Source organism: Etheostoma spectabile, unplaced genomic scaffold, assembly GCF_008692095.1.
Source record: "Etheostoma spectabile isolate EspeVRDwgs_2016 unplaced genomic scaffold, UIUC_Espe_1.0 scaffold00018708, whole genome shotgun sequence".
Taxonomy (NCBI): domain Eukaryota; kingdom Metazoa; phylum Chordata; class Actinopteri; order Perciformes; family Percidae; genus Etheostoma; species Etheostoma spectabile.
Window position 1 is genome coordinate 1 of NW_022604415.1, and position 12,856 is coordinate 12,856.

The 12,856-nt window shown below is 43.0% G+C and overlaps 1 protein-coding gene and 5 pseudogenes across 1 annotated transcript; 2 read left to right on the plus strand and 4 right to left on the minus strand.

The window, feature by feature from the left end:
• Nucleotides 1-118: 118 nt before the first annotated feature.
• Nucleotides 119-630, plus strand: LOC116681749 (histone H2B-like; annotated as a pseudogene).
• Nucleotides 631-2,055: 1,425 nt separating this feature from the next.
• On the plus strand, nt 2,056-2,546 carry LOC116681748 (histone H2A-like; annotated as a pseudogene).
• A 1,227-nt stretch (nt 2,547-3,773) lies between these two features.
• On the minus strand, nt 3,774-4,439 carry LOC116681746 (histone H3-like; annotated as a pseudogene).
• A 1,206-nt stretch (nt 4,440-5,645) lies between these two features.
• On the minus strand, nt 5,646-6,676 carry LOC116681745 (histone H1-like; annotated as a pseudogene).
• A 2,897-nt stretch (nt 6,677-9,573) lies between these two features.
• LOC116681747 (histone H2B) lies at nt 9,574-10,038 on the minus strand. The gene has a single exon (XM_032509672.1). It carries the CDS (start codon nt 10,000-10,002, stop codon nt 9,625-9,627), a length of 378 nt encoding a protein of 125 aa, XP_032365563.1. The 5' UTR covers nt 10,003-10,038; the 3' UTR covers nt 9,574-9,624.
• Nucleotides 10,039-11,205: 1,167 nt separating this feature from the next.
• On the minus strand, nt 11,206-12,518 carry LOC116681744 (histone H4-like; annotated as a pseudogene).
• Between the last annotated feature and the right edge of the window lie 338 nt (nt 12,519-12,856).

Consider the following 12,856-nt stretch of genomic DNA (forward strand, 5'->3'; position numbering starts at 1 on the left):
GCATGCGCAGTCCCGCTATGAAGACGACCAATCCTGTGCGAGCACAGCACAGTCTCATTTGCATCAGGTGCAAATAAATTAGGTGTCCGTACCGTTCTAGTTATCTGTTGTAGAAACTCTGAACCCGCGCGAAGATGCCTGCAGAAGCCACCGTGAAAGCGCCCAAGAAGGGCTCCAAGAAAGCCGTGACCAAGACCGCCGCTAAGGGCGGCAAGAAAGAGGAGAAAGAGCAGGAAGGAGAGCTACGCCATCTACGTGTAAGGTGCTGAAGCAGGTCCACCCCGACACCGGCATCTCCTCCAAGGCCATGGGCTCATGACTCGTTCGTGAGCGACATCTTCGAGCGCATCGCCGGCGAGGCCTCCCGTCTGGCGCACTACAACAAGCGCTCCACCATCACCTCCAGGGAGATCCAGACCGCCGTGAGGCTGCTGCTGCCCGGGGAGCTGGCCAAGCACGCCGTGTCCGAGGGCACCAAGGCCGTCACCAAGTACACCAGCTCCAAGTAGACCTGCTCGCTGCTATAATCTACCAAACCAACGGCTCTTTTAAGAGCCACCCACTTCCCCTTAAAGAGTTGTTTCACTTATGTGCTTGGATACAAGTACCGTTTTCTATTTAGTTTTGCTGTGCATTTGAAAAGAATGGAAGGTTTATATATTGTTAAACAGTTAGTAAATAATGCCCCAATAAATAAACACATTGTTACAAACATATAGCTCTCAAGGAGAAGTGTATTTTTAATCTTACTTAAACTTGGTATTAAAGGACTGCACAACTAGTAAAGTTAGCAACTGAGAACCTGTTTTCAGCTTATGGCATTAAGTGTTTTAGCGTTGAGGAAAACTAATGTACGTGTAGAACTGTAGGGGGGGGGCGGGTGCAGAGTGTCTATGAGCAGGGAGTTTTCCAAAAATTAAACTGAAATGAAATGTGATTATTAGGTTAGTGATGTGTCCAAAAACTATTGAGTAATTCTTCTTCTTCTCGTAATTCACTTTTATATTAGCCTAAACTAATTAGTTTATCTAAATTTTATTTATTTCCCAGTTGGGAAACTGAAGTTCTCTGCTCTGTTCCAAGCCACCAGACTCCTTTTTGGGAAACAAGACATTTTACCTTGCAGAGCGAGGGAGTTGCTGCTATACCGCGCCTCAATCAGTTAGTTAGTCTGAGCGATTGTGTACGCTGGTGTTTTAAACGGTCCCAATGACGCAAACTACTAAGCGATGAGTTACTCCGGTGTTCAGCGAGGGACAATTACTGTATTTGTCAGCATCATCCTGCCACATGTCAACGTGTCCCTGAGTAAAACACTGACAAATGCTTCGATGACAGAAACTAGGATTTGAACTCAGATGTGCTTTGTACATTTTACACTTGTACAATTTATAACATCATAGTAATCTAAATTCACCCCGGCATTCAAAACGTGATTGTTTAAGTTCCCAAACTTTTTCCATGGATGTATTAAGAGATGTTTCTCACGTCAAGGACCCCTAGACTGACAACTATGGAAGAAATTATAGAGAAGATTAAATATTCCCCTTTGGCTGCGGATCCACTGGAAGCACTTGGTAGCCCCTGGGGGTCTCAGGAGACTAGTCAAAATACAGAGAGAGAGATACATAATTATGTAAAACACAATTATTATCTACAATACATTATGTTCTGTTAGTTGCAAGTTTAAACATTATGTTTTCTGTTGGTTATGATACTGAGAGTTGTTTCCCTGATGATGGAATACAGGAGGCCAGACTAGTGCAAATAGAAATGTAATGTTTATATTTAAGGTGTGTTTGTGTTTACATAATTGCGACGTAGGCCTACTCTTGAACCTGCCACAAAAAAACAATCTACGAAGGCAAATGATGATGATGATGATGATGGGGTAATTAATTGACATCCGGTTTAATCTGCAACGCTTTATTTTGAAATTCCGTGCAGTGAAAACGTAGTCTTGTTGTGAATACAGCAACTTGACCGATCTCTTCTCTGATTGGACGATCAGACTTACGCTCACGCGGACCAATCACAAAGCAGCTACGTATATATATGCCGGTTCAGGGCAGCAGGAGTTCAATTTCTTATACTCACGTATACAAGAAACACGAAAATGTCTGGACGAGTAAGACAGCGGAAAGGGCCAGAGCTAAGGCGAAGACCCGCTCCTCCCTCCCGTGCCGGCTCCAGTTTCCCGTCGGCCGTGTTCACAGCTGCTCCGTAAGGGCTACTCTCAGCGCGTGGGAGCCGGCGCCCCGTCTACGGCGGCTGTGCTGGAGTATCTGACCGCTGGATCCTGGAGCTGGCTGGAACGCTGCCCGCGACGAAACAAGAAGACCCGATCATCCCCCGCCACCTGCAGCTGGCGGTCCGCAACGACGAGGAGCTCACATCTGCTCGGCGGAGTGACCATCGCTCAGGGCGGCGTGCTGCCCCTCCAGGCCGTCCTGCTGCCCAAGAAGACCGAGAAGCCCGCCAAGAGTATACCCCGGACCGGCTCCAACCAAACCAACGCTCTTTTAAGAGCCACCCCATCCAACTAAGACAATTCCTGTTAATTATACAAGTCAATCGTGATATACTACTATATAAGTATACTGTATCACTCCTCCAGTCAGCAATGTCATACACTAAATTCCGTTATTTACGTTCGTCTAAGCCTATTGTGATTAAGTCATTTTGAAACTGTTAATATTATTCCCAGCAGTACGCAGTGAATATGCACACATTCTAGTATTGTCATGCATGGCATCCAGCAGCTGTTATCAACGTTTAAAACTACAAATGCCCGTGTATTACCGGTAAATTGCCATTATAGTCCGAAGCTCTCGGTATCATCCATGGCGGGCGCATATATTTATTTTAATACATACATCTTTAGTTGTCTTCTTGACGCCTATGCGGTAAGCAATATTAGATTAGATGAGATTAGATTCAACTTTATTGTCATTACACATGTACAGTACAGGGCAACGAAATGCAGTTTGGGTCTAACCAGAAGTGCAATAGCAGTAGTGCAGGATATACAATGGTTCCGTAAGTGCAAGACATGGATATGTAATGAATAAATATAGAAAAGAATACTATTATAAACAGAGTTTTACAGATGGGTTTGTCCTATGAATACAAATATAGATAACGGTATTGTGAGCAAGATTTACAGCTAGGAATTTGATGGATTACATAATTTGCAAATTTTTTACAGATATGTGCAAACAGCTATATCTAATGAAATAAGGTAAAGTTTGGGCAGAAACTATCCGAATTAAAGTGCGGTGGAAAGTAATTGCATATTACAGTTAAAGTACGGTAGTGCGGATGTAAATGTAAACAATGGTACTGTAAATATAAACAACTCAGCAGTGCAAATGAAATGTAAGTAGTGCAAAAGGTAAGTAGTGCAAAAGATGCAGATGTAAACAGTCGTTACTATAGTAACAGTCAGCAGTGCAGATGAACATTATAATATTGCAATATACATCGGTTGTTGTGTTGTGTCTGCACAGGTAGCTTACCATACAGCTTGGTTATAGACAACAGATTTGGAGAAAATGAGTACATATGGTTTTCAACATATTCAGATAACGTTATGTATTTCTTTTCTGTAAATTATATTAAGCGTATAGGTTTGTTTTTATCATATAAAACAGGTTTAGAATAATACTTAACGTCAGATAGTAGCGTTACAGAAAAATGTTGCTCTGAGGAGAGCTCTCACATCACGTTATACAAATATTTCCTTTTTTGTAAATTTAATTAAGCGTTTAAGTGTCAAAATTCATATAAAGTAGCCGAGGCTACAGATTGTGCCCTTTAAAACAGAATAAGAATACTCTTTGAGGATGATTAGGTGGCTCTTAAAAGAGCCTTTGTGGTGTGTGTGGAGCAGCAGCCAGTCTAAGCCCTCTCTCCGCGGATGCGTCGGGCCAGCTGGATGTCTTTGGGCATGATGGTGACCCTCTTGGCGTGGATGGCGCACAGGTTGGTGTCCTCGAACAGGCCGACCAGGTAGGCCTCGCTGGCCTCCTGCAGAGCCATGACGGCGGAGCTCTGGAAGCGCAGGTCGGTCTTGAAGTCCTGAGCGATCTCTCTCACCAGGCGCTGAAGGGCAGCTTGCGGATCAGCAGCTCCGTGGACTTCTGGTAGCGACGGTCTCCCTCAGAGCCACGGTACCGGGCCTGTAACGGTGAGGCTTCTTCACGCCGCCGGTGGCCGGGGCGCTCTTCCGGGCTGCCTTGGTGGCCAGCTGCTTCCTGGGGGCTTTGCCTCCGGTGGACTTACGGGCGGTCTGCTTGGTTCTTGCCATTTTAGTTCCTCTGTCTTCTCTGTGTTCACAGATCAAGAAAGAATACTGCTCGGGCTGAGCAGCGGCTTTATAAAGGAACTGCCGGAGCCAGGGCGGCGCTGATTGGTCCAGACCGGGAGACACGCGGGCTGTAGCTACGCATCTATTGGACAAAGTAAAATTCAAACAGCAGCTGTATCAATGTTAAAACATATAGACTATAGGTTGAAACAGAAAAACTTAACTTAGAAAAACTAAACAATATTTTACTTACTTTCTTCTGCCTCTGATTTCTCTCAGGTTTTACTAAGCATTACAAATAACTTTCAGGTTTAGATTTTATTTAATTTGTAAAAATCTGTACAATTTATTTATGAATCATTGTATTACACATTTTCATGTGTATTCTGGGATTATTATAGTTAATTTCTTTGTAATCTGTTTAAGTAACCAATCCCGGTTTAAAACAACATGTCAAAACACCAGTTGTCTAAGTGGACGTTGAAACACACCTGACTACACCGTTACACAGGTTTCTTTTCTTATTTTGTAAATGTTTTAGCCTAATTGTTTTACCTCCGTGTTAAATAAATGTCCCACTGAGATCACACGATCTGAAACACAATCAGGGAATCAGGTGTTCAATTGATTAAACAGAGGTTCAATTATAATTTGTTTTCTCCTTTTGAATATTACAATAATATTAACTGGTTTCAAATGTATGTCGTTGCCTTTCTTGTCTCTCTAGAAAAACAGGATTAATCTCAATGGGACCGCAATATATTCAAAATCTAAAAGGTGTGTGTCATAATGGGATTTACAATCCGAAAAAGATCCATTGAGTATGAAGGTGATGAAACCAGCATTCACAGGGTCAAAAACCCAAAAATAGATGATGCTTCTCTTTTGAATGTAGACCCATGCATTCATTTAAATAATCATATAATATATTATACATATAAATAATGTTATATTCACATTTTTAAGTTGGAAAATGTAGTATAGTAATAATATTAACAGCAAATATATTTTTCTTAAACAATAATATTTCATGTAGAACAACATGTTTTTAATAAATAAAACAATGAAAGGAGAAATCTTGCTTGAATCTGCGGCTAAACTCAGAAGATGTAGTGTTACTAACTTGTGTGTTATAGCGCCATCTTTGCTGATCAGGAGATAAGCACTGAAGGACTCGGGCGGGAAATGTTTCTCATTAGGTTGCTCTTTGAAAATGTTGCATTAATTTAACTACAAATACATTAGTCTTCATTAGCATATTTTTAGATCAACGTGTTTGATTGAAAACTAGAAACCAGACATGATGATGTAGGAAAACAGCTCTCTCGTGAGCCTGTGGTGGCTCTTAAAAGAGCCTTTTGGTGCACCGAGTGCAGATTAAAGAGCCACTTCACTTCTTGGACTTCTTCGCTGCAGCTTTCTTTTTTGCCGGAGCCTTCTTCACGGGGGTTCTTCTTCTTCGCGACCTTTTTAGGGGCAGCCTTCTTGGGAGTAGACTTCGCTGCTGGCTTTTTGGCCGCTTTCTTCACAGGAGACTTCTTGGCTGCTGGTTTCTTGGCTGCTGGTTTCTTAGCGGCGGTTTTCTTGGCGGCAGTCTTCTTCACTGGTGTTTTCTTAGCTGCTGTTTTCTTTTGCGGGGACTTGGCGGCGGGTTTCTTCACTTTAACGGGGGCTTTCTTGCCGGGCTTGGCGGCTGTGGTCTGGGCCTTGGGGAGCTTGAAAGACCCGGATGCGCCGATGCCTTTGTTCTGGACCAGCTTTCCGTCGGTCACCAGCTTCTTCACCGCGGTGTTGATGCGCTTGTTGGCCTTCTCCAGGTCGATGCCTTTGGTGGCCAGCGTCTTTTTGATGGCCGGAAGCGAGGTGCCTTTACGGTCCTTGGCCTCGGTCACGGCGTCGAGGATGAGCTTCGGGAGGGAGGGTCCGTCGCTCTTTGCCCGGGGAGCGGCCTTCTTCTTGGGGGCTTTGGCCGGGGCTTTCGCCGCGGGAACTGCTGGAGCTTCTTCTGCCATGTCTGAGTGTTTCTCTGTCGAGTTTCAGTCTGCTGTGTTCAGCTCCGGCGCGAGGCGGGAGTTATATAAAGCCCATGAGAACCGTGGAGAGTCAACCCACAGCCGCTCCGCTGCCCTGCTGAAAATGTGGCGGCAACTTTGTGTTTTCTCTCTGACAATTTGGGGATAAAATGCATAGAAGGGAAACGTTTTAAAGAACAAGAGTTGTTGTAGCGGAGAGAAAACCTTCTCCCCTTCACACTGAGCTCATGTCTGGTGACGAGGACTCGTTTATTTGATTACAGGAGGCTTCAAACCTTTCGGAGACACCGTCGTTTTGGACTACTCGCAGCGAGTTTTCCTCACATTTTGTCTTTAAACATATCTAAAAGTAATGTGAATTACATGTTACAGTGATGTGCAAGTAAGCAGAGACGTGTGATGATATAATTAAAGTGAAATCACTGCATTAATGGGTTTTATTTAGTTTAAAATGGGGGAGTTTTCAGCGGTGGTAAACACACTGGGTGCTGGGTGTGAAGGCTGACAGGTTTATCCGCTGCATTGATCCTTACCATGATGGATTCAACATGATGGGCCTCCAACCACAGGTTAATTTCTCTCTCTTCTTCTTCTCTTCTGCTGTACACAATATACCAATTATTAGAAATATAAAGGAAAAGTGGGATTGCAAATATGTTGGAAAATATGACACTTAAAGCTTCAGATGATAATGTCGGTCTATGGAAGCCACTTTCTAAGAGATTCTGATTCTGAAACTATCTACTTCTTCAAAATAACGGGTTAGTGCAGGATACTATCTCATTATTTTAAGAGTTACTATTTTGAGGTTTCTCATAATGACTTCAACAGCTTCTTTTTGGTTTGATTTGACGTGATAGGTCTCCAAACACAGGTTAATATTCTCTTTTCTGCTGTAGCCTACACAACCCTGGCTCTGACTGTAACTGGGATATTTTGAATACACTGAATGAGGATACATAGGTTAAAAGATACATTTAACTAAGTTAAAATGCTGTAATTCATTGCACTGCTTGGTTAAAAAGATGGTTAATTATTTCTTTGAGTTAAAATACTCTATAATTTGTAGATCTGTAATCCATTGTTCTGACCTTTTCACATACAATCATTCAGAGAGGTTTGGCATATATATGGAGATTTCTCTTAAACATGAGAAACCTTGGCGGTCAGGTGTTCACGGTAGACGTGTTTTCATTGAACCCATTTCAAAAGACAATGCACCATAAGAGATTTATTTAAAATATTTATTTTAAGAATTTTAAGAACCAGATCACCTGGTCTGAGGGGGCGGGGGGGGCAACCGGGTCACCCGGTCTTGGATTGGGGGGGGATTGATCAAGGTGGAGAGGAGAGAAAGGTTGATGATGTTAATCCTCTCTCCTCCTGCTCCTCTTCTGTCACTCTTGCCTCCTTTTCTTTCTTCTGTCTTTTTAATCCCTCCTTCTCTCTCTTTTCCTGCTCCTTCCTCTCTTTCTTGACTCGTTTCTCCATCTCCTCTTTTTCCTTCTTTTGTCTTTTCAATTCTTCCTTCTCTCGCTTCCTATTTTCCTCCTGTTTTTCCTCTCGCTCCTTTGCCTTTTTCCTCTCCTTTTTCAGGCTCTGCTCCGCCTCCTTCTCGCCTTCCCCCTCCTCCTCCTTCTCATCCTGGCCTTCTCCTTGTCTGTTTTCTGAGCCAGCTCCTGGAGGCCGTAGAGACTGACCTGAAGCTCAGAGTTTTGAGCTAATGAGGATTTGAATTTTATTTTCCATTTGGCTCTCTTTCTCAGTCTACTCCCTCCTCCTCCTCTTCTGTCATCTTCTCACAACTCCTGGAGGTCGTGGGTCTGTTGCCGAAGAGCATAGATTTGCTCTTGTAAGACTTGAAATCATTCTTAATGTGGCTCGAATGTTGGTTCCATCCTTTTCTCTGTTCTCTCTCTCCAGCTGCTGCGGGTCTGAAAGCTCTCCTCCTTTGCAGCCAGCTCTCGCTCATTTCATCTTTCAGAGCAGTGAGTTTTATTCCCCCTTCTGCCTCGCTCTGGATGATCCGCCTCTCCTTCTCCATGAGCTCGGCATTGCTCTCCAAATACTTGACCTCTAGAGCCGTGTTTTCCTCCGTTATTTTGTGTATCAGCTCATCCTTTTCCCGGATGACCTGGCTCACCTTTCTCTCACTGTCCTCTGCCAGAGTTCGGAGCTTCGCGTCCATGGTGATCAAGTTCTGGCCCTGCATGGCTGAAAGTATTTCATTAAACCTGTTCTCCTGGGTCTCTCTGATCTTCTCTTGCTCCTGTTTGAAGACTCCCACGATCCTGTTAAACTCTCCACTCCAGTGAACTTTGGCAGAAAGGGAGATTTTCTTCTCTGCCTCCAGATTTTTTCTAAGAGATTCAAACATTTAATTTTATTCTCCTTTTTGGCATTTTTCCGAATTGTCCTCTCTGACCGTAGAGCCGTCAGGATTTTTAATTTCTCTTCCTCCAAGCCAGCGTTTTGGGAGACCAGCTGGTTGATGAGCCCTTGAGTGTCCCGTTGGTCTTTCTTATGGTCCTTGTGCTGAACTTTCGCCGTCAGAACCATCAAAGGGCTTAAGCATAGAGCCAGAATTGTGTGTGTGTGTGTGCTTTAAAAATGACCAAATGTATATTAATGTTGAGCAGTCCCAAGTCCACTTCTCATTCCTTTTACAGGATAACAGTCTCTCAGGGTGGAGTCGCTGGTGCTCCACCTGTTGCTGGTTGTAATTTGATATCCATAATGCATGACAAAAATAAATAAATAAATAAATGTTTAGTAGATTTAAACAAAAGATACATAGTTAAATCTTGTGAAACTTGGCTCACACTGAGCCCTCAGGCTCCGACTAAAAACAAAACCAGTGTCTTCAAGTTGCCGTGTCACGTGACTCATCAGGCTCCTTGTATACATTGGGTACACTGGTCACAGCTACAGATAGTCTACAAGGAGTAAATGTGCTGTAGTGAGTGTTACCAAAAGGAATTTGTGGGCTACATTTATGTAATTTTAATGGGGCTTTTATTGTAGAATACACGTTGAAGTAAGACCACCTTAATGTCATTTCTGCAATATGATCCAGACATACAGAAGATTCTCTCTGACCCACAGTTGAAGTTGTAAGGTATAACTATACACAATACTCCATTCACTGTAAATATACAGTAACAACGAAGCATAGAAAACGATACATGTCTCCAAGCACACGAGTGAAACATTTCTCTTTAAGGTGAAGTGGGTGGCTCTTAAAAGAGCCGTTGGTTTGGTAGATTACAGCAGCGAGATGGTTTACTTGGAGCTGGTGTACTTGGTGACGGCCTTGGTGCCCTCGGACACGGCGTGCTTGGCCAGCTCCCCGGGCAGCAGCAGCCTCACGGCGGTCTGGATCTCCCTGGAGGTGATGGTGGAGCGCTTGTTGTAGTGCGCCAGACGGGAGGCCTCGCCGGCGATGCGCTCGAAGATGTCGCTCACGAACGAGTTCATGATGCCCATGGCCTTGGACGAGATGCCGGTGTCGGGGTGGACCTGCTTCAGCACCTTGTACACGTAGATGGCGTAGCTCTCCTTCCTGCTCTTTCTCCTCTTCTTGCCGCCCTTAGCGGCGGTCTTGGTCACGGCTTTCTTGGAGCCCTTCTTGGGCGCTTTGACGGTGGCTTCTGCAGGCATCTTCCTTCGGTTCAGAGTTCCTACAACAGATACCCTAATCCGGTCCGGACGCCTAATTTATTTGCACCTCATGCAAATGAGACTGTGCTGTTACTCGCACAGGATTGGCTGAGTTTGTGACTGAGACTGAGCATGCGCCAACACAAAGTGAGCGTTTTCAGAATCACAAATTAGAATTTAGAAATATGCCTTCAATAGGCTACATAACAACAAAGCAAATACAACAAATTACAAAACTTAGACCCATGAAACAAACAGTGCTAATGTGCATTTAAGATAATATGCATCCAGGGCATGGAGTCTTTCATTCACTCTGCCTCCTTTGTTTTCTGTTTTCTTTCTGAAGCACGTCATATTTTCATGTATTAATCTTTAAAAGAATACCAACCAACACCATCGACCTTACTTATGGTGGTTTTGGGGGAAGCTAAGCTATGGCGTCGGTTTATCATCCAGACGCTTATTATTAACGGAACATAAGTAAATTGTCTTGAAATGTTTATTAAGTAAACTTTCCAAAATAGAAAGGTTAACACAACACAACTACAGGTGAATGCACAAGGTCACTGTATCAAGACATCAGGGAAGCCTTTTTATTGTGCTGTGTTTCAGGACATCAACAGACTTTAGCCTACGGGATTTTGATGTCAGCCTATTCATCAACTATAGAGTGTTTTTGACTGGATCCTACTACATCTTAGTATAAATCTTTATCTAGGCTACTTTCTGTTTGTATGAGTGTCAGATATTAAGAAAAAACAAAATAGGTCCTAAGCGTGACACTACCCTACAATTGAATAACATTTTAATGTATGGGCCATACAATACCATATATATTCAGATGTTTTATCGTTTTTTTAATGCTTATGATTCTGAACTGTTGTTCTTGTGTTTTATGTGTTTAACTGATTTAATGTAAAACACTTTAAATTGCCATATTGCTAAATGTGCTATACAAATAAAGCGGCCTTGCCTTATTGAGAGGCAAATGAAAATAAAATCCTTGATTTTGTTTACTTACACAGGCTACTATAGAACACTAGGGGGCCTTTTTTTATTAGATAGGGATATAAAATGTTGTATTTTAACACGTTTTATTAAGTCAGGTCGCATCATTTCTAAAATAAAGGACGTGTCTTCAGAAGAAGTGGGTGGCTCTTAAAAGAGCCGTTGGTTTTGTAGTTTCTAGGCTGGTTTTGTAGTTTATCCTCCGAAGCCGTACAGGTGCGACCCTGCCTCTTCAGGGCGTAGACCACATCCATGGCGGTCCACCGTCTTCCTCTTGGCGTGCTCGGTGTAGGTGACGGCGTCCCGGATCACGTTCTCCAGGAAGACCTTCAGCACACGCGGGTCCTCTCGTAGATCAGACCGGAGATCCGCTTCACTCCGCCGCGGCGAGCCAGACGGCGGATGGCGGTTTGGTGATTCCCTGGATGTTATCACGGAGAACTTTACGGTGACGCTTGGCGCCTCCTTACCGAGTCCTTTGCCTCCCTTGCCCCTTCCTCATTGTGAGATCAGTTCGATGTCGGATCGTTAGAAACGAATGAGTTGAGGGTCCTGCAAGCCGCCTGGTTTTACATCTTATCTGCGGACGTAAGGAGGACAGATGGCGCCAACGTTTCGTGGGCGGGCCAAACCAGCAGCCCCGCCCACATTATGTTTCAAAACGTACCCGTTCTTTTCTTTTGATGATTATGTTTCCATGTTTTTGTTATATCCTTCGTGTCTTCCTGCCTCTAGAGTAGTTTTCTACTTCTGGTTCAGGGTGAAGCTTTACAGTCTCATGTACCTGACTTTTGTTTAACATTTATTATAATAACATTAAGTTCTTAAATTAGTGGACCTAAATTATGATAAACTCATGTAATAACACATAAGTTCTTTAACAGTTTTTGTGTTGCAGGTATTTTCTAAAATCAAGCTTTATTGTTCTTACTTTAGTTCACAGCTACCTGACGTTTTCAGTCTAGTTTCAGGATAAAGTCTTTACATCCCCTTTGGAATACAGTTCTAGGATTTTTTTTAATGTTTAAATATATAGGCTATTATAAAAATATTTTTTTCTGGAATATGTTTAGTCAGTCATTTAGTCATAATGCCATCATTATGAGTTTCTGAATTAAGATAGATATGTATTGATCCCACAAAATGGGAATTATAGTGTTACAGCAGCAAATCTTCACACAGAACAGAATATAAATATAAATGAACACTAGGATAGAATACACTACAATATCCATGAAATCATATTAGGAATACAATGAAGAACAATATTTTAATATATACATGATGGGCACAAAATGTGCAACTGCCTAAATAGTCTAAAATGAATATAAACCAATTGTGCAAGTTGCACTTGTGTGTGTTAGTGTCTGAAGTCTTATCTACACCCAGTTATGACGTGTTAAAGAGTGTTATTGCCTGTGGTTAGGAATGATCTCCTGTAGCGGTCCGTGCAACAACGAAGCTGCTCCTCTGTTGGACAGGGGGGGTGGAGAGGTGGTCGGGGCCATGTTAGATAACGGTGAAACATGACTCTGACTGGACTTCCAGTCTGTGGTGTATAAGGAGAACAGAAAAGACAGAGCACAGCCTCATGTAGGCCCTACCTGACCTTGGTTTAACATACACATCCCCCACTCAGTTTTCCCAACAAGCTCTTGCCAGAGCACCCCAGAATCTTAAAAGAGCATTTCCCTTTTGTGATATTACATCAAATCAACAATCACCCTCATTTTCATACAGCAGGCCCTATCTAATGCTGTTATGTATTTCATCCCATCTTTAACATACCCAGTTCATTTTACAGTTAACCTACACAAGTCGGCTATAACAAATCTGAGCATTTGTT